General features: G+C 35.4%; 1 protein-coding gene across 10 annotated transcripts in view; it reads left to right on the top strand.

Moving 5' to 3' along the window:
• Positions 1–22,382, top strand: part of Atxn2 (ataxin 2) — a 128,205-nt gene that overhangs the window by 52,239 nt on the left and 53,584 nt on the right. For 9 of the 10 annotated variants that reach the window (XR_009226922.1, XR_009226921.1, XR_009226920.1 and 6 more), the window contains exons 6-11: positions 11,571–11,695; positions 14,935–15,026; positions 15,475–15,672; positions 17,051–17,229; positions 19,070–19,279; positions 21,658–21,840. Coding sequence is in view for 6 of the 10 variants with exons in the window: in XM_046446175.2 (XP_046302131.1) it covers positions 11,571–11,695; positions 14,935–15,026; positions 15,475–15,672; positions 17,051–17,229; positions 19,070–19,279; positions 21,658–21,840 (987 nt within the window). In the remaining 4 variants the exon portion in view is untranslated. The remainder of the gene's footprint in view (positions 1–11,570; positions 11,696–14,934; positions 15,027–15,474; positions 15,673–17,050; positions 17,230–19,069; positions 19,280–21,657; positions 21,841–22,382) is intronic. The other variant, XM_046446180.2, reaches the window with a different exon arrangement.

Below are 22,382 nucleotides of genomic sequence, written 5' to 3'. Positions count from 1 at the left end.
CAAAAAGCAAAGAAAAACCTATGTCATACAGTAGAGATTTATTTGGACACACAGTGTAAAAATATTGCTTAGTATCAGTGAGAGTAAGGTGGCCTGGTCTAAGACATATGGAAGCTACTGATTTTTCATAACAGTCATAATCAGCTAAACAACAATAAAGAAAAATATTCACAGTAGGAACAGAATTTAAGGTGGAAAATCTTGAATACTATAAAATGGGATGTCAGAATGTGACTCAGTGGCGGAGCATTTGTGATACCCTGGGTTTGATCCTTAGCACTGAGAAAATGAAAAGCATTATATAAGTTGCTCTGCTTAAAGAGAGAAACATGCTGTGCTTTGAATGGAAATATTTTATTACTATGAAGTTGTTGGTTCTCAGAATAATCTCTAAAGATAGTAGCTCCATTTTTGTAGAAATTGACAGTGTGATTCTAAAGTTTATGGGGTTATAGGTATTAACAGGAATTTTGAAGGTTTTTTTTTTTTTCTTACAGGATTCAGGGCGAAATACTAAATACTAAGATGTATTAGAATTAAAGCATAATTGTAATAAAGGCAAAGAATAACAAATCCAAAACAGACTAAATTTGTGGGGGTATTTTGTTAATATATTATGAAGGTAGCACTTTAAATCTGGAGTAAGATAAATTATTCAGTAAAGGATGTTTGCACAATGTGGGGGAAATCAATTTCCTACTTCACAGTGATCATCAAAATAAAACTCAATTAGGGGCTGAGGTTGTGGCTCAGTGATAGAGCACTTGCCTAGCACGTGCGAGGCACTGGGTTTAAGCCTCAGCACCACGTAAAAATAAATAAACAAATAAATAAATGGATAGTTTTATTTTTTTTTTAAATAAAGCTCAATTAGAGTGAAGTATCGAAAAACCGTCAAAGCTAGCTGGGCATGGAAGTGCACACCTGTAATCACAATGACTCAGGATGCTGAGGGAGGGGGATTACAAGTTTTGGGGTATTTTTTACCCCCCAGTATTTATTTTTTAGCTGTAGTTGGACACAATACCTTTTATTTACTTTATGTGCTGCTGAGGATCAAACCCAGGGCCTAGCACATGCGTGGCAAGTGCTTTTACTGCTGAGCTACAATCGAAGCCCAGGGATTACAAGTTTGATGCTAGCCTCAGAAACTTATTAGTAGGTTCAATCCCTGACACCCTCCCCATTATCCCCCAAAAAGAAAAAAAAAAAAAAAACCCAAATTATAGAAATACTAGAGCACATTTATGTATTTGTATAATTTTGAGTTGGGAAGAGCCTTTAGAAAAGAAAATTGTAATGTCAAAGATTGGTGTGTGTATTATGATTATAGAAAGCTAATTAGATATGTGCAAAGTAGTATATATTCCATTCATTTTAGAAGATGTGCTGCAGATTGGCAAAAAAAGAATAAAAGCTTTACAAATAACTGGTGATCATGCAGAAAAGTAATATACTCCAGTAGTAAGCAAAGTAGTGTAGTTTCAAAGCAGTGGAATATGTTTAATCTCTCAACTTGATGGATGGTAAAATTGAGAAAGATTAATCTACCTGGTGATAGTACAGGAATTAGAAAATGCACTTACACCCTGAACTCCTTAGTAGGTGAATAATTCAGATGAATCCAGTTTTCAGTAGACAGGTTTTATTTATTTATTTTTTTCTCTTTCCTTACACAGTCTCAGTGGAGTCTTAGTAACAAAACTAAGTAATGAAAGAATGTGGGTTAATTGTCTTAATTTTAATTTTGGTTCTGTCTAACTGCAAATGTAATTAATAGCTTTTTTATCCAGATTTCAGTTCTGGCGAAGAGTATTAAATGAGCATGTGTACCTGAACAGTTGTGATTTTATGTTAGAAATGAAATGTCTGAATCTTGTTTTCTATATTTGCTAGGGAGATAGAAGTGTGTTTGTACAGCTGTAAGAATTGGAACTCATGTCTAATTTTACTTTCCTTAACCTGTTCTGGAACACTTTTTTTTTTCCCCCAAATATTTTCACTTGTAGATGGACACAGTACCTTTATTAGATTGATTTATATGTGGTGCTAAGGATCGAACCCACTGCCTCACACATACTAGGCAAGCGCTCTACCACTGAGCTATAACCCCAGCCCTGTGGAACACTTTTGACTGAAAGTTTGAGAGTAAATTGTAAAAGAGTGATGTGGTTGGCTAGCACTGTTGACATTTTAGGTTCTGTATCCTATTCTTTTACTCCTAAATATTCCTGAATTTACTTTTTTGTCCTATTTCTCCCTCCCCTTAAATTTAAATACCTGGGATTGAACCCAGGGCCCAGGGTACATTCTGCCACTGATCTGCATCCCCAGCCCCCCCCCCCTTTTTTTAAGTTTTACTTTTTAGTTGTTGATAGACCTTTATTTTATTTATTTATATGCAGTGCTGAGAATTGAACCCAGTGCCTCACACATGCCAGGCAAGTCCACTATTGCTCAGCCCTAGCCCCAACCCCATGTTTTTATTTTTTAATTAGAGGTAGGTTCTGGTTAAGTTGTCCAGGTTGGCTCTGAGCTTTCGATCCTACTGCCTCAGCCTCCCAAGTCACTGAGATTACAGGCAGATGCCATCATACCCTGCTAGAATTGCTTTGTTTTCCTTTAACTTTTGAATTGAAAATCATACCTTTTGAAAAAATAGGCTAATTTCAGAGAGCATCCTTCCTCGAATTTCTTTTGATCTTTTTTGGAGATAATGTGGGAATTGGAAATCTTTTATTCTGAGGAATCGTTCACTTTTTTAAATACCACAAACTGCATGAAGTAGGTTTCCATAGTATGTCTTGGTTTTATTACTTTTATTTCATTCAGGCTTTATTGTAGAATTTTGTGTATATTTGATTCTTTGAAGCCAATACTCTACTCACATTGTTCAAAGAAACCTGGGTTGTGGCTTTACAATTTTAAAAATATGTATATATTTAGTTGATTTTTTTTAAAGTCATATTCACTTCATTTTAAGTGATACCATTTTAGAATAATTTCAGCTCAAATTTTAGTTTAGCTTATTTAGGTTTAAAATGTTAAATTACTAATTACAGTGCCATTATGTTATATTGATGAACCAAGGTGATATAACTCATCTTAAAAACACTTTCCTTTAGGGGCTGGGGATGTGGCTCAAGTGGTAGCGTGCTCGCCTGGCATGCGTGAGGCCCGGGATCGATCCTCAGCACCACATACAAACAATGATGCTGTGTCCGCCCATAACTAAAAAATAAATATTAAAAAAAAAAGAAAAAAAAAACACTTTCCTTTAAATTTTAAGTAAATAATCCAATATGCACATCTCATGGATTTTATTACTAGGGAAAATAGATCTACTGCTTTTTTATTAGGTAGAACGTTTGTCTCTCAAAGATTTAAAAATTTTTACCTTACTTTATCATAATATTTTGAAATTTAATCATTTGCATAGGAAGAAAATTATCTTTCTCTGTTATTCGTGCCTTTTGGTGCAAATTGGTACTTCCTAAAGAGAACTACTGTCTGGAAGCACTTGGATGGAAGGATGCTGGGGATGAAACCCAAGGCCTTGAGCATGTTGTTAGGCAGCCCACTTTATTGTACCCTTAGACCCTAAGCATTTTTTAAGCTTCCAATCAAATATCCTATCATCTGAAAAGTTAGTTTGGTCCTTTACTTTGGGGATCCTGTGCCTTGAACTTACTGCATAGTACATTGATCGAGGTTTTTGTCCTGTTTCCTAGTCAGATTCTAGGCTTTTCCCTTTGGCTCCATAAGAGAAGCAGAGACACTTTAAAATGGCGTATTGTGTTTTTAAAGAGAATAGCATATTGGGGTTGCTTTTCCATATCAATTGATTCTTTCCTGACTGGTCAAATGGCTATCTAGGTCAGATCTGAGAAAGGAGTAAAACAGAAAGATTCTGTTGGTTTGATTTGATTCTGACTAGAAAACAATAAGTTTTTTTGCAATACATCAGTTGCTTCTTGCTGTGTCAGGAGACTGAGGCAAGAGGATTGCAAGTTCAAGGCCAGCCTCAGCAACTTGGTGAGACCCTGTCTTAGAGTAAAAAATTAAAAGGTCTAGGAGTATAGCTCAGTGGTATAGAGTTCCTGGGTTCAATCTCCAGTACCAAAAAAAAAAAAAAAAAACCCCAAAACCGGGCAGTTGATATTTAGGCTGGCCTGTAGGTCCTTAACATGATATACTGGCTACCTCCTGCAGAGGCTTGTTGCTCAGGAAGGTGCTTTTTCAGGGGACTCGCTGTTATTTTGTTGTCGGAAAGCCGAGAACAATGACATTTTTCTCAGAGTTAAGTTGTGTATAGCTCTCACAAAGAGAGAATCCTATTCATCTCCTAGTTTTTTAAACTGCTGCATTATTTTTTTTGTAGTTGTAGATGGACAGAATGCCTTTATTTTACTTGTTTTTTGATTTGCTTAAGATTGAACCCAGTGCCTCACACATGCTAGGCAAGTATTCTGCCACTGATCTGGAGCCCCAGCCCAAAACTGATTCATTTTGAATTGTGTAGGCTTTGTTTAAATAAATAAATAACTGGACACCCCTGTTGCCTCTGTTGCCATGTAGTCTTTATTCCCATATAACCAAATGTCATATCCTCACAGTGTCACAGTGATTTGTATACATGATAAAAATCTGATTCTTAGCCCCACATAAAAATAAAGTAATAAGAATATATAATAGAAAATTTTTATGATAAAAAAGGCAACATACCTTAGAGATTTATTTATTTATTTTCTCACTATGAATTCCTTCTTTGAGTCAGAAAATTTATTTTCCATATTGAGTGTCTTGAGAGTTGAAGTGATGATTGGCTTGTTCTCTGTTTGGAAAACAACATCCTGTTGTATTAAGATAAATTATTTTCTTAGGGCTGGAGATGTGGCTCAGTGGTAAAGGGCTTGCTTAGCATGCTCAAAGACCTGGGTTTGATAATCCTTACCCTGCTCCCTTGTACTGCAAAATAAAGAAGAATATTTTATAAATTACTTAAAATTTTGTTTAAAATTTGATGATTTGGCTGGTTGACTTTTTGTTCTTAATTTTCTCATGTAGCCTGTCTTATTCTGTATGATGTTGTGAGGTGCCACTTCACTTTATTTACCAGTGTTCTTTATTCTAATGTCTCTGTATTGGGAAGTGATGGAAGTGATAATTTTGTCACTAAGGGCTTTTATTCTATTTACACCAATGACTTAAAAAAAAAAAAAGCATCATCATAGTGATACATAGTAACATAGTAAGTAGGCTCATTTTTTTTTTTTTTTTTTTTTTTTTTTTTTTTTTTTTTGGTAGTGCCTGGGGATTAAACCCAGGGCCTTGTGCATGAGAGGCAAGCACTCTCCAACTGAGCTATATCCCAGCCCGGTAGGTTGATTTTTGACAAAGTCACCCATGCCAGTAATTCGAGGAAGAAATCCCCATTTCTTCCTCCCTCCCTCCCTCCCTACCCCCTCTCCAAATTACTGTAAGGTATTGGTGTCTGATCCAGAATTTTATCCCGGGCAAAGAGATTAAAAGTAGAGAAGGCTCTTCTGTTTGGTAGGAAATGTGCTACCCAACCTGGCTTCCTGACCCTGCCCTGTCATGTGTAAAGTCAGGATGAGTTATGATTTGTGTTGATGCTTTAGATCTTCCTGATTCATTCAAATTTTCTTAACAAAAAACTGTAAGACTGACTTTTATGGATTTAATCTCAAAGACTTGAATTTTATGGTTATATAATTGTCATCTCAATAGTGTATCAAACCACTTCCTATATTTGTAGTAAATAGTTTTTGCTTGATAGGCCCAGAATTGTAATCAGTGAGAAAATAGTCATGGTCATTTCAAAATAGACAATATTTTCTCCTGCATTTTTTAATAGGCAAGTGCTGTTGCTTAGTATATTTTATATTGTAACTTTCTAACATTTGGTATTTAAAACAGGAGTATATATCTTTGGAATGTATTCACGTTTCCTGTAGTGCCTTCAGATACTAGTTTGCAAATAGTAGGTGTTCCACAATTTTTTTTCAGATTGCTTATTTGGAATAAAACACTATTCCTATGACAACATAGCTCTAAGTTCTGTTACTATAGTCTCTTTCATCTCCTTTCCACTGTAGCAGCCTGTTTGCATGACTATGTCATCACTTGTGAATGCTTCTCTTCATTTTGAAATAGATTCGCACTAAGTTGCTGAGGCTGGCTTTGAACTTGTGATCCTCCAGCTGCAACCTTCTGAGTCTATGGAATTAAAGGCATATGTCATTGTGCCTGGCTGCCTGTTTCTTTTTTAAACTCCTGACAACTACTATAGCCAGCCTGCTGAATGTGGCTGGAGAAAGTCCCAGGAGAATGCTAGATAGTTTGTCTAGCTCTTGTTGGAGCTTCCAGAGAGATCAGCAGACCTTTTTTACCTGTTTCTGCAACTTAATGACCATCCTGTCTAGTCCCTTATTCCATCTCCTTTGTTTGCTTTTCCTTAGCAGGTTACCTTCTCTTTCTGCTTGTTAGAACATGATTTGGGGAATGATGAATGTGAATTTAAAATAACAACAACAAAGCACTTTTAATTTTGCTAAACTTTGAGTGAAATTTAGCATTTCTTCCCATTATAAATGTAGGCAACAAACCAATAGTAGTATTGGTGCCTGCAACTGAAAAGCTTCTTATCACTTGATACTGTGGACATCTCAGATTTATTTATGTTCATCACCTTTAAAAAATTATAGTAGTCATTAGATCATCTCTTGTTAGATCTTATTATTTAGTGCCTTAATAAAGAAGTATACATATTACTGTGCCACAAAATTTGTTTTAGATTTTGATAATTGCATTTTATTATAATTGGTCTCTATTGATTTTCTGTCTCTTATGCATTTAAATACATTCTGAATATGGTTCCATAGATTTCCCCAAAATGCCAAAGGGATCCCTGGATTGAAAAAAGGATAAGAATCCCTAATCCAAAAACTCCCTGGGCCCCAGCTCCCTGCAGTCCTCTTGTCATGGTAGTTCTACTTCTGCCTCTACTTGTGGTAGTGCTTTTACTTGTGCCTTTGGTTTTATTATTTTAATCTATATCTGGTTCCTTATCCTCAACTTGTTTCTTTATGCTGTTCTTTAATATTATCTATATAACATAGTTTATGCTCTTGCTGTAATAATGTAGTTAGAACAGTTGTATATGTAATTTAAAAAAAAAAATCTCTTCTCTAACACATAGTCCTTCTTCTCTGGGGAAGCCTGTGGACTTGTATACTGTGCAGAAAATTTTTGCATACATTTGTTCCTCAATACTGGGCTCAGTTGTCCTCCTGCCTCAGTCTCTCAAATAGCTGGAATTAGAAAGGCGTGTGCCATTGCACTTGGCTTACAGACCCCCACCCCCTGTGGTGCTTGGGATCAAACACAGACCCTAATGCATGCTAGGCAAGAACTCTGATAATGTATGATGAGAAAATGTTTTTAAAGGTTGTAGAAAAAAATCCCACCGTAATAATTGACTAAAATAAAATTTAAGTGTTTTCTTATCTAGAATTTCAGTGTTTGAGGAAAGCAAATTTAATTGAGATGAAATGGGTAGTAAAGGACTTTGAAGCTCTTTCTGGAATAACATTTGTGATTTCTAATGTTAATGATTGTTTCATCTAATTTATGTTATTTTTATAGTTTTATATATGTAAATTTATATGAAACACTTCAAAATCATTTTACTTATTTGTCTACTCTTGAGGAACAGGGGGAGTGGTACAGGGGATTGGGATTGAACTGAGAGGAGCATTACCAGTGAGCTTTATCTCCAGCCCTTTAATTTTCATTTTGAAATAGATTCTCACTAAGTTGCTGAGGCTGGCCTTGAACTTGTGATCCTTCTGAGTCTCTGGATTCGAGCCCTTTAAAAAATTCTGAGACAAGCTTGAATGATCTTTCAGCAGCATAATTATATGAGCAGTAAAAGAGGAAAGGTTCAAGACCAGTGCATGGAATGGGGGATACCCAAGAAAGGTAGCCGAGTGGTTTAGTCATGTCTTCTTGACTACCACCAGATGGCATCTCTGTCCCAGAATGGCTAGGTTCTGTCTAGAATCAGAGTGGAGCCAGGGTGTTGAGAGCCTGCCCACCGTGGGGGTACCATTGGGGAGGGGGATTGTAATCTTACACCTTTCCTCATCCTCTAGCGTAGAGGTTTTTGGAAATTGGAAGTTTCTAAGTCAGGGAATAAAGTACAGAAAGAACTAAATCCTTGTCTTTTGTCTCATTTGATAATTTTCATTGTTTTTCCTTTTTTTTTTTTCTATACCTATAGTTCCTTCAGAAACAGGTAACATTTTTCTAACATTCACTTTGTATTTTTGCATCTTGCTCTTATAATGCTTTTGTTTCTTGCCATAGAGAATAATGGAAATTAGTAGACTGTGACTTATAGCATGGATATAGTTTGCATGCAAATTCCCACAACTTATGATTAGAATATAGCCAATTGATTTTTTGAACGTTGCAGTAATCTGGTTTCAACATTGTGCTATTTAATATCATCAGTGTTTTTTTTTTTAAACTAAAAAAAAAAAAGCTGTTAACAAATGTCTAGTATTTTATTTTATTTTTATTTATTTTTTTTTTTTAGTATTTTATTTTATAATTGTAAAATAAATCAGAGTTTGCACTAGTGGATATTGGTAACAGTGTAGAATGGAACACCAAGGCCTTTCTTCCTTCTAGTTCATGACACTGTGTTGGCCTTAAATAAGATACTTAACAACCTAGCAACTGCCACTGTCATCTCATTTTGTGCTGATGCTCCACTCTGGCCCATCTTTCACTTATCTTTTAAAAAGGACCTACTTTGGGGAAAATTTTAAAAATCAAGGAACATATCCTTTATAGAATTATACTTTCATATTTTCCCTTCCCCCATTTCTAAGTTATAGCATAATAGTTGATTTCTTTATAAGATTGATATTGTTAACAGAAGATTTTAAGATAAAAATGTAGAATTGAAAAAAACAAGTCACCTAATAATGGCCTCTTTTTTTTTTGGTACTGGGGATTGAACCCAGGGTCTCTTAACCACTGAGCCACATCCCCAGCTCTTTTTTTGTATTTTTAATTTAGGGACAAGGTCTCACTGAGTTACCGAGGCTGACTTTGAAGTCACGGTCCTCTTGCCTCAGCCTCCCGAGCCACTGAAATTACAGGCATGTGCTATCTCACCTAATGATGGCCTCTTGATACAACCTAAATTGTGGTCAGCAGAGTAAAGCCTGGTTCATTAAGGTTTTAGACACTTGCTCCCATCCACATTGGCTCCCATCTGAGGACTATATCCAGGGGAAACTCTCTACCACTGTTTTTTATTTTGAGATAAGGTCTTGCCAAGTTGCACAGGCCAGCCTTGAAGTTGCCATTCTCCTGTTCCTGCTGTATTTGTAAGTGTTGCCACCATGCTTGCCAGTCTGGGGATCCTTTTTTGATGTTGTTTAGAATCATATCATAAAAGTAGAATTAAACTATTCATTTTGTTTTGTGTGCTTGGATCTTTTCATTTGAAAACAGCTTTGCTCTGCTCAGTCCACAGTCTTTTTTAAATACTTCCCTCTCTCTTCCTTCCCCACCCCACACACAGCAATCAGAAAAAGTCTATTTTGGTTTCATAAAACTCTAGCTGCTTTGAGCTGGAATTAAAAGCATTATCTTTTTATGCTGTTTCTTTTTTTTTTTTTTAAGAGAGAGTGTGAGAGAGTGAGTGAGAGAGAGAGAATTTTTTAATATTTATTTTTTAGTTTTTGGCGGACACAACATCTTTGTTTGTATGTGGTGCTGAGGATCGAACCGGGGCCGCATGCATGCCAGGCGAGCGCGCTACCGCTTGAGCCACATCCCCAGCCCTTTTTATGCTGTTTCTAACTAAATAAATGCTTTATTCACTCGAACATAAACTTTTCAAAAACTAGTGTGGTTAAAGCATTAACAGGGTCCTATATACATTAATAGTCATGTTGACTGGTTTTACATTTTCCTATAGTCTAGTATTCTTTGTATTCTGGTGAAAATTAAAGAAATTTCAGGGTACTAATGAAGGTTATTATTTGCTGTTTCCTTGAAATATTTAATATTCTTGAATATACACACGGGCAAATTAATTTTTACAAGGAATTCCTATAACTTTAAGATGATGTAGTATAGGGCTTGATTCAGGCTAGTGTCAAATAAGGTTAGGTTTTTAGAGCCATGCCATCTCTGGCTTCCAACTGAAGATGAGGTGTTGGGAAAATAGTGTTTCCAAAGTGTAGTTGTTTTCCAGTGAATGTTTTGTCCAGTCCCCATCTGAGACCTGCTACTCTGGGGATCTCCCTCTGCACATTTTTGGCTTCAGTAATTGCTAGCAGCAATGACAATGCTGCTGTGAAGATGGCAGCAAAGCCCATAGGTGCAATGATGATTTTATTCCCTGGTGTGTATGTACACACTCCTTTTCTTACCCATCCTTAGTTTGGAATGAGAGTTAGCTAATCTTGGAATGCCCTGCCTCAGTTGGCTTGCTCAATTTTTAAAATTTTGGCATCACCTTGATCATTAGGAAAAGACTATTATAGAAGCATTACCAAATCAAAAATCCCTCTGGAATTGTTTCTTTAGAGGGAAAATTGGGTGCATTAGGCTGTTAAAGCATCCCCTCCTCTTTGGGACAACTTTTAGTAAGGGTGAGGGCACAATGACTGGGGGCCTATTTTCAGCAGAGCCACATCAGAATTATTACTGGTAGCTTGTGGTAGGTCCCACCTTATAGGTCTAAGTATTTAAATGCAAATGAATGTCTATAAAGCATTTTCTACCACTATTTAGCTTAAGTTGGGCCCACTGTCAACTTTTTAACTTTTGCCAGATTGTAGTATGGTCAGCTGAACATATGGATGTCATGCTGCCCTCACAAGGCAGTATTCCTCAGAAAAACTAGCAGAGTAGAATAGAAGAGGACACAAGTAAGTGAGAATACTTTAAAAGGAAGTGTAGGTAGGCCTGTCTGAATTTTCTGGAGACAGGTAACGGTATACAGCCTGAGCTTTATAACAAAGTGGTATCAGGAAAAGTGAATTCTAGGAAAGGAGGAGCCACTTCAAATAGTTAAATTTACTGTTGGCAAGAGTATGTTTGGATACCAACCTCTGCGTATACATGTGGATTTAGAAAGTTAAAAAAATATGTCTATATGTATTTGACTGCAAGTACTCTGAAGGTATATTAGTTAGTAGCCATTAAACAAGAAATCTTAGTTTAAATAGATGGTGGGAATTTTATGTGTCACTTGAATTATCTTTAATATAATTTAAGGAATTATGTGAGTATATTAAAATGTTTCTTGGTTTAAAATTGAAGAAAATGCCTTTGTTAATAATCATTTGTGGTATTTACTGAATTGTTCGAAAGCACACTGTTTAATGAATGTTATTTCTTTATCAGAAATTCACTTCCAAATTTTTTTTTAAATCCTACATCTTTGTTGATAATTGATGCATATAACTGTAGCCTGTTATCCAGTTGTATGATCATTCAGCCAAAACCATTCTTTACAGATGCTTTTACTGACTCTGCTATCAGTGCTAAAGTGAATGGTGAACACAAAGAGAAGGACCTGGAGCCCTGGGATGCAGGTGAACTCTCAACCAGCGAAGAACTGGAGGCTTTGGAAAACGACGTAGTAAGTAATATCTTTGTTTGGTTATCAGGCTGTGGTCAGTGTGGTATTCATTCATTCATCCTATCACTTATTTTTAATTTACATATGTTTTTGTTATTGTAAAGAATATATTTGGAGCAGCTGTTGTTATGTAAATAGAGACTTTGTCCCAGGCAATAAATAAAGAATAAGGAAAAATGTTTATTTACCACCACTACTACTACTGCTACTATTACTACTACTACTTTTTATACTTGTACTACTACTTTTTCTACTATTACTACTTCTACTTTACAGTGCTGGGGATTGAACCTAGTAACCCACGCATGCTAGGCGAGTGCTTTACCACTGAGCAATATCCTCAGCCTGTTTATTAATTTATTTGTGAGGGCTAAGCAGGGTGTAATCTATTCTTGTGTTCATTTATTATTTCCTTATAATTAAAAGATAATAAGCAACTTACAGATTTAAAGTGGAAACCATGAGAAATGCCAGTGTGTTTTGCTTTGAACACCCTGCAGAATAAGGCAACGTAAGGAGATGGTATCTTCATTGTCTGTTGACATTACCTAGAGATGAGGTGGAAGCTGAACATTTTAAGCTTCTTGTCTGAGGAAGAGAAAAGGTACTCATTATTAAGATAAATAATTAGGTTACATTATAATTAAAGTATTAAGTAAAATTTTTGGTCTTAAATTGCGATCATTCTCTGGCCATGTACTGAGGTACACTCCTATAATCCTGGTTACTTGGCAGACTGAGGCAAGGAAGATTGCTGAATCAAGGCCAGCGTGGACAACGTAGTGAGACCCTGTCTCAATATAATATAAAGGGGCTGGGCTGTACCTCAGTGGTAGAGCACCCCTGGATCCAATCTCTAGTGCCACCACTGCGTGCGCGAGCACCCACACATCAAGATCATTCTCCATAAAAAAACCCTATATCTAAGATGCCTCTTGCAACATGTTATTTTTGCTTTTCTCCAGTACACCATCTACAAATCAAATGCTTAACAGACTCTTATCTTTAGGATAAAAAGATTATAGAGATAGAAAGTGTTGGCGAATATTTGGGTTGCAAAATTTGATTCCAATTGTCTTCCGTTGACAACAGAGTATCTGTATTAAATGTTTTAAGACATAATAACTTAGTAATTATAACTAGGGCCTTTTAGTTATAAAGCCAGAAATTCACTAACTAATATATTGTTAATTAATTTTCAAACTGGGGTGGGGGGGACACTGCCAATGACCTACATCCCCAGCCCTTTTTCATTTATTTATGTTTTTGGTTTTTTTTTTGAAACAGGGTCTCATAAATTGCTGAAGCTAAATTTAAACTTTGCAATCCTTGCATCTCAGCCTCTTAAGTCTCTGGGATTACAGGCATATGCCACCATGCCCAGCTTAGTTTCCGAACTTTAAAGATTCATATATCTGAATATATCAGTTTTCAAGTAGGCATCACCTGACTTGTGTGGGGAATATGTGATGTGGATAATACATGCAAATAATTATATATGGGGATGTTTTTATAAGTGTTCATCAAAAGGGTGGAGTATGTGGCTCAGTGGTAGACTGCTAGCTTGTGTGAAGCCCTGGGTTAAATCCCCACCTCCAAAAACAAAAGCAGTATTCATCCATCAGTAGAACAAATGAAATAGATTTATGTTGCTGCCGCTCAGTATAAATATTATATATATATATATATATATATATATATATATATATATATATATTTTAAATGGTGTTGTGATAGCCAAGATTAAAAGATAATGCAAGTTGCAGAACAGTTAGATCCAATTTGAATTTTAAAGAGGAGCTGATCATATATGTATATAGAAGTCTGGAATTATTCTTCAGAAATTGTTAGTAGTAGTTATCTATGCACCCTGGGATTGGAAGATACTTTTCACTGAATGTCTTTCTGTGTGGTGTGGATTTTTTTGGTAGAATTTATATTAATTTTTATTTAAATAGTTATAAAGTCTCCATTGGTAATTGTGATTTCTGGATTTCTGGTACATACTTTAGGCCAAAGGAGTTACTTTCATGGTATAGTTACTTTGTTGTCTTATCAGGATTAATGTAGGAGGACCCAGGGTTGATTGGTGAATTTTAAGGCAAGCTTCAGTGTTGAAATTGCGATCAGAGTTTCTTTTTCTTTTCTTTTAATTTTGTTTTTGGATACCAGAACCTGAACTTAAGGGGCACTCGATCACTGAGCCACATCCCTAGCCCTATTTTATATTTTATTAGAGACAGGGTCTCACTGAGTTGTTTAACGCCTCGATAAATTGCTGAGGCTGGCTTTGAACTTGCGATCCTCCTGCCTCTGCCTCCGAAGCCACTGGGATTATAGGTGTGTGTCACTGCGCCCAGCAGTGTTTCTTGGTTAAAGCTGGGTCTCTGGTTTTGACCAGTCTAGCTTTAAAAGAAGACTTGAAGGATTAAATAGATAAGTGATTAACCAGACATTAGTATTATCAGTGAGTATTCTTACAGCATTTGCCCCAGTTGGTTGATTCTTACAGTTTAAATAATACAACCTAGCTTCTAAGAATAGTAGTTTCCTATAGTTCTTTTATGGAGCTGAAGAGTTATCTACACAGAGGTTGTAAGTTAGGGCATCTAGACTCAGAATCGCTCTTTTTGAGATCCAACATCTGCTAATGGCAAAACCGGTTCTTAAACCCAGATCTTATGATTTTTGTCTGCTGATGGCCTCATATCACACTTCCTTTGAGCATTCGAATATAGAAGGGGAGGATGGCTGGGGTCTAGTACTGTGGTCCCACTTTGAAGTCATGATGAAGTGGGGAAAACTTTGTCGTCTTTCTTCTTTTCCCCCATCACTGGAAATATTTTTGTCTGTCAAAAAGACCTTTTTTCCTTCACATACTTATGATCCATGACCTCAGGAAGTTTCTGGTAAATCTAGGTGTTTCTGTCTTACAGAAAGGTAGCTGTTAAGAGGGTAAGGAAAGGACAGAACCGTGATCAGAAAGCTCTGATTTTATGAAGTAACTAATATATTCTAAACTTTTTGAATATCATCTCAAATGATTCTATAGTTACTTACCTGTTTGAGGGGCTGATGTGGAAGAAAAATTTTTCCTTAAAATATTTTGAAAGGAAAGTTTTCCTTATTTTTTGATTTGCTAGATTTAACTAGGATAATATTACTGTAAATGTTTTAAAACTGAATTAAAGAAGATAAATATTTTATCACTTTAAAAAATGAGCTTCATTTTCTTCTAGTCTAATGGATGGGATCCCAATGATATGTTTCGATATAATGAAGAAAATTATGGAGTAGTGTCTACATATGATAGCAGTTTATCTTCATATACGTAAGTTTAAAGAGTTTGCTTTTATTTTAGTACATTTACTTGTCTTTGATGTTCATAAAATTGTGTGGAATAAATGTTGAATTTTAAGTTAAACAAATGTGTCAAAGAATTGTTCTACCTAGATCTATAAATTTCTATTAAAACAGGCAATAAATGTAGTTTCCCAATACCTAATTATTTTTATGTTTAAAATAAATTTGTTTTCAAGTTGTAAAATACTGCATTGAAAGGGTCTCTATTTGATGAATAGTTCTTGAAATACTGAATGTTCTTCCATGTATAAAATGGTAACAGGAAAAAAATTCAGATTTTTGATTTAAAAATTAACAAGCACCATACTTTTACAGTTTTCTAGTATACCAGACTAAACTTTCTTAATAGTTGATTATGACAGGTATATAAACTATTACTTTAAAATCACTTTGCTTTTCTTTTCCTTATGTTTTAGGGTACCCTTAGAAAGGGATAACTCAGAAGAATTTTTAAAACGGGAAGCAAGGGCAAACCAGTTAGCAGAAGAAATTGAATCAAGTGCTCAGTACAAAGCTCGAGTGGCCCTGGAAAATGATGATAGAAGCGAGGAAGAAAAATATACAGCAGTTCAGAGAAATTCCAGTGAACGTGAGGGGCACAGCATAAACACTAGGTATTTAAAGGAAATCATGATGCAGTATTTTGGATACACAACTCAAGGTCTGTGTGAGAAGGTGTATTATTATATTTCCTTTTTTTTTTTTTTTTCTAATGAGCTTAGGTAGAGAATGCAAGTGGAATTGGTGTAACAGATTTTGTTAGAGAAAAGGTTATGGTAATCTTGGAAAATGTATTTTGAGAGTCAGCTCTGTGGAGCCAAAGTATTGAGTATATGATGAAGAGCAAGCCAAGGTCTTACAGAGCTTGCTAAAGAGTAATTAATAGGACAGTATGATTCACTAGATTAAAGGTGTGTTTAGAGTATTAGGAACATCCAAGGTGAGGAGGAGCTAGAATTAATTGTGTTTTAAGAAAACCTCACTGAGGAGACTTTTTGTGATAGGATAATAGAGTTTGTTTGCCACTCAGAGGAGTATGAGAAAAGATTTCTCACCTGGTGAAAAGACACCCGCACACAGAAACTCAGCCCTGTGAGACAACCAGCCAAGCTCAGGAAAGGGCTAGTTGTTTCCTGTGTCAATGATCCATGTTGTGAGTGTAGTGGTGGCGGGTGGTGACAGGAACTGAGATAGTGAAAGGACTTTGTGTATAAGCCAAAGAGCATCTTGAAAGCAGGTGCTGGGGTGAACAAATCCCAGGGAGAACAGCTGTGTCAACTTGGTAACCAACTAGACCAAAGTTTGTGATATAAAGCTTAGAAAAATCAAGGGGGATTTATTGAGATTTTATTTGATTAACTGAGTTGATGGTTGTACTGATAATGGAGATAGGAAAGATGAAGCAAGTTTGAGGGGAGAAACAACTTGATTCATGCAGTTTGTTGCATTTGAGGGGCTTGTGTGTCTTTCATTTATTCAGGAGCACCCACTGCATACCTGGTAGATACCTATTGTCAAGGCACTCACAGCTTAGGTGGTACATTTGGATAAGTTCATTGAGATGTGTGGAGTCTGGAACAGGCACTTTGGATTTGAGATTGATCAGCATTGCTGATATTGAAGCAACACACACACCAAAAAAAAAAAAAAAAAACACTTCACAAAGAACAAGCAGACCGTGTAGATCTCAGAGAAAGTAAAGTTGAAAAGCCAAGGACCCCCAAAAAAAACTTTAAGAAGATTGATCATGAGTCAGCCACAGAGAGATCAAATAGGGTGAAAATGACCATATGTCTATTAAACTTTGTGCTTGGAGGAGAATCTGAGGGAAGGATGAGGCTAGAAGCTAGAACTCAGGGTAAGATGGAAGAACAGGGAATTGAAGCAGTTTGGTTTAGTGTTGAACATTTTTATAACAAATATTCCCTTTACCTAAATTATTTTTTAGACATGTTTCAGGATAAAATGATTTAGAGGATCTCTCATTTTCAGGGAAAATAAATATATTCCTCCTGGACAAAGAAATAGAGAAGTCATATCCTGGGGAAGTGGGAGACAGAATTCACCACGTATGGGCCAGCCTGGATCGGGCGCCATGCCATCAAGATCCACTTCTCACACTTCAGATTTCAACCCGAATTCTGGTTCAGACCAAAGAGTAGTTAATGGAGGCAAGTATTTTGGCCAAATTTATCAATGTCATTGATCAAATATAGTTTTCATACAAACTAAAAATGAGTTTACACAATTGATAGGAATGTACATACTATTGATGATTTTTGTGGAGTAGTTTTTCGCTTCAGAATTACTTAAAACTTGATTTTGTGAATATCAGATTAGAAATATTATATATAAGTCTTTGGCATATATAGTATTCAGTATGACAAAACATTCATCATATACTAAGATAAAGTTCTAAGTTTGCTTCTGACATTCACTTGGCCAAAAAAAAAAAAAAAAAAAAAAAAATCCCACATGTAAAGAAATTGGAAACTTTGGGTAGGTTCTCAATTTTAAAAACACTGGATAATAAAATTATTTAGATATAGTTTATATGGAAAATCCTAATATATATTCAATATACTTAGTGGTTAATAAAGAAAGGAGTTGTAATTTGTAATACAAGACATGACTAAGAGTCATGTGAAGAAATTAATAAAAACAACTCTTAAGTCCTTAAGTGTAGATGTTACAGTTTAGCATCTTAAATAAAAGAAACCTGCGTCTTTAGTAGGAAGGTATTTTTTTCACTATTCTAAATCTAGATTGAAGATAGCTCATAGATTATAGATGATTTATAGAATTCTGAGGATTCAGCACCCCTGTAAATGGTATGGGAATAAGGTAATTAGTAACAACAGTAGTCTTACTAAGGGAGTAGAGTGGACATTCAATTTTAGGCATCTAAATTTATAAAATTAGATCAAAACTAGAGAACACTAAGTTTCCAATTTCATTTTCTTTTTATTAAGTCTTTTTTTCCAGAATTCCTCTCCAGATGAACACAGTCTTGAGTATTTTCTATATTTAGTGTTGGGGATGAAAATTTCTTTGCTTATTGAGTAAAGATTTTTAGTTGTTCATAAACAGAATTTTCAAAGAAAAAAGACCTGAAGGGGGCTGGGAAATGTATAATACTCAAGTGCGTGGAGCCCTCTGGAGAGGAGACCTGGAACTATTTTCTAAGGTTAAGGTAAGTGCTCTGCAATGGTAAATGTCAGTGTATTTTGACCTATGCGTATCTATCAGGATCAATTTATTTGGTGATGACTGCTTTGTAGTTGCACTATTTATTAAGCAGTCTCTTAGATAAGTATTTTAACGGCATAAATTATTTGGAAGGTTCCCCCTTTTCTAGTTTAATGAGATATGGAGACTTATTTTGAAAGAGCAAATTTGATACCTTTATTATTCCTGTGATTCTACAAAATAGAATTAATATTTTATTTCTACTTAAATGGGACTTGATTTCTAATGAGACTTCAAACTGAACCTTAGATTCAAATATAAACTTAATGAAAATCATAGATGAGTGTAAGAAACCAGCTCTGTAAATGGGATATAATAGCTGGTGTTTATTTTTATTGTTTCTGAGCTAAAACTAATATAGTAAGCAATCTTATTCCTGACTAAGAATTACTGTGTTTTATTGTGTGAAGTTATCTACTGTATGTATATTCCTTTTAACAATTGTTTAGAGAGAAACAGTTATAGAAGCAGAATTACTAGACAAAGTCTTAACTGTCTTCTTCAATAGTATGTGTAGATCCTAATTAACCCTTTGGGAACGTGTATTCATTTAAACAGACTTAATTTTAAGGAGGTTAAAGTAAAATGTGAATTTATGTCAGTTAAGTTATGCTAAAACTTATCAAAAACAAATGACTGTCCTCAAAGGGTTAAAATGTACAAGAAATCATTTTTGTCATTTTACTTTTTTTTCTGTTTACTTTTTTCCCTCATTTTTTTCTTTAGTTTTTATACTTTCCTTCATATCATTTGTTCTGTCAGGTGTTCCCTGGCCATCGCCTTGCCCATCTCCTTCCTCTCGCCCACCTTCTCGCTACCAGTCAGGTCCCAACTCTCTTCCACCTCGGGCAGCCACCCCTACACGGCCGCCCTCCAGGCCCCCCTCGCGGCCATCCAGACCCCCGTCTCACCCCTCTGCTCATGGTTCTCCAGCTCCTGTCTCTACTATGCCTAAACGCATGTCTTCAGAAGGTACAATACCACAATTTGTTCATGTTTTTGTTTGTCTTTGTTTAACTCCTATGTGAGTTTATAATTACAAAATAGTTTCCTCTTCATTATTTAATAACCTATAATTTCCGTGTTTTAACTTTAGTTTATTAAAACTATTCTATTAACCTTTTGTTCATTAGAAATTTGATAAATGCTCTGTGAAGCTATGAACAATCCTGCATTGTAAGAAAGGGGGTTTAATCTGCCTAGTAATTATGCTTCTGCACAGCTCCAGAAAGATCTGCCCAGGGCCTCTTTCTCCTGATTGATACTGGATGTAGTGGTTAATAGTGAACAGTGAACTTTCTCCACTTAGCCTTGGACTTAACTGAATAACCTGTCATTTTATAATAGCTCCTTGGCCAAAATGCCAGTGAACCTTCCTATTGGCCATAGGCAGGAATTGTGTTTTAGGGATCCTTTTTTAGCATGACATTCCTTGTAGCTTCCTTTGTCTGTGGACCCTCAGATTATAATACAGACTGTGTTTTTTTTAGAGCACCTGAAGAATTCTAAACTTAACTGAGTAATTTTTTAAAATTAGCTTTGCAGTATTATACTGTACAAGCTATTTTTAAGTGAGAAGAGGTCTTGATATCAATGAAATTATTGATAAAACACAGGTATGAATTGGAATCTTTAGGGATTTTTTTGTTGTTGTTCTTGTCAAAAATAAGAAAATCCTGTAATTCTATGCTAAACCCACTACAGTTACATATGAGATATTTGCATATGTTGTAGAAGGGTAACATTCCAATTTAAAAATGCAGTGCATAAATTTAAAGTCCTGCTTTCTAAATGATAATGTCCTTTTGATATTCAGAATATTTGTGTTAAAATTTTAATCAGACTTGTTCATTAAAATCACAAATTGATATTGCTATGTTGGGACTAATAAACTTTTCTATGTAAACTGCTTCTCTGGAGAAACAGTGGTGACTGTTTTTAAATAAATTGTTGTCACCCTAGTAGGGAGATCATTAGACCTTGACCAAAACAGCGCACATTCAACAGCCAGTTTCACAGATTTTCAAGCTGACTTGCTTTCTCAAAAGTGCTTCTAATAGTGGAGTTAAGTTCTGTTGAAGTATGTATTGCAGTCCATTGTTTGAATAGAAGTTTATATAATGAGAAAGTGTTAGATAAAATATTCTTATTAATGAGTTGTGAATGTCATTATTACATTAAGATGTAAGGACTGTTTATGGAATAGCTTTTCATATAGAAATGTACCTTCTGCATTTTTCAGAGATGCTGTATAATCTCCAGTGGAAAGTTTGTCATTGGCATTCTTTTAAAGATCATATTCATGTTTTAATTCCTATTGGGGACACACATTAATTTGATGTTTTAAAGAGTTTGACAGCTAGGTTTGATTAAGAGGTCTTGACTTTGACCCTAAGAATGTGTTTTGTGAATGTTCTCATTGTCAGACTTGTGATGAGAGCAGCTCTGCCCATTAGTTTTCACCTGATGGTTTGGTCTAATGTGCATTAGACAGCTTTAGAAAGACAAATCCCTAATGGGGTGGCAGACCAGTGATGTAAAATTTTAACAATTCACATAGTGAAATTTCTTCCGCAAGTGTCACCTATTCTGGACGTTCAAGTCATGCTTTGTAGAATTTTCAGATCATAGCCTGCTAACTGCTTATAGGTAAGGACTTTTTAAAGCCATTAGTTATAAAATTGATGATCATGGCAGAAGAGTTAAGATAAACTAACATTTTTGAGAAATATAAGAAGGGTATATACATGTATTTCAGAGTACAGGGGGATCTGGGGATGGCTAGTCTTAAAAAAATTTTTTTTTTTTTTGGGAGGGGACTGGACACAGCTCAATAGTAGAGTGCTTGTTGACATGTATGAGGCCCTGGGTTTGATATATACAGCACCACCAAAATAAATTTTAAAATACTTTTTTTCTAATTTTGGAAGTAGTATATGTAAAAATTATTTCATTGTGTAACTGTACCTTCAGTTAACATTTTATTATAGTTCTTTATTTTTATATGCCTACAACTAATGGATTTAGAGTAAATAGATTGCTAAAATTCTCTTATTAGTTATGACATCTTATTGTTTGATTTCTTGCCACCAACTTCATCTCTCCCTTAAAAAATAAAGGGAAATGGCATTTATTTATAAACTCTGGCATTTTACAGAATACTTCTTTAGTAGTATGACCAATAATAAATATGGTATGGGTCTTCCCCCACCCACAACCTTTTATTTTTTAATCAAGGAACAACTATTGAATGAGTGAGTGAGGAGAGAGAGAGAGAGTGTTTAGCAGAAATATAGTACTGATGGACATTGCATATGATATTTATGTCATGTTCACTGTTCCTTTCTTAGGGCCTCCAAGGATGTCCCCAAAGGCCCAGCGACACCCTCGAAATCACAGAGTTTCTGCTGGGAGGGGCTCTATATCTAGTGGCCTAGAATTTGTATCCCACAATCCACCAAGTGAAGCAGCTACTCCTCCAGTGGCAAGGACTAGTCCTACAGGGGGAACATGGTCATCAGTGGTCAGTGGTGGTAGGTATCACTTGGCTTAGGACATTGACAGTGTTCTTTTTGTAATTATGTAAGGTATAAAAAGGGTGGAGGTAAAGCTCTGTTTGAGGAAGTGTGTGTGTATGGATGTGAGAGTGTGTGCGTGTGTATGTACATATAAAGTATATATAGTACAAATAGTGAACTAGCCAGGATTTGGGAAAACTATATTTTGTTTTTCTGGGATCATTAACATAAATTTAGAATAAATCATGCAAGCATCCAAATTTCAATTTTCTCAATGAGTAAAATCATTCTTGTCTAGTATGCTTTATGGGTTTGTGATATAATTCCTATGAGGTTCATAAATATGAACATAGTTGGTAGCTAGCAAGTCCCACTCTAAGGCAAATACAGTTCATAGCACTGTTTTGAAGGGACTGTATTTCCCATCTTTTTGGCATATTTGTTTGTTGATTTGTTCTACACACATTTATTGGGGGCTTACATAGAGAGTGTTTCTATAGCATCTGTCCATGGCACTAATTCCCAACTTTATTTCCTTTATTAGGAATGTCAAACAC

This window comes from Marmota monax, unplaced genomic scaffold (genome assembly GCF_021218885.2).
Source record: "Marmota monax isolate L192 unplaced genomic scaffold, Marmota_monax_Labrador192_F-V1.1 WCK01_AAM20220418_F8-fsc00092, whole genome shotgun sequence".
Classification (NCBI taxonomy): domain Eukaryota; kingdom Metazoa; phylum Chordata; class Mammalia; order Rodentia; family Sciuridae; genus Marmota; species Marmota monax.
Note: the sequence above shows the minus strand (reverse complement) of the source record. Positions and strands in the feature narration are given on the sequence as shown.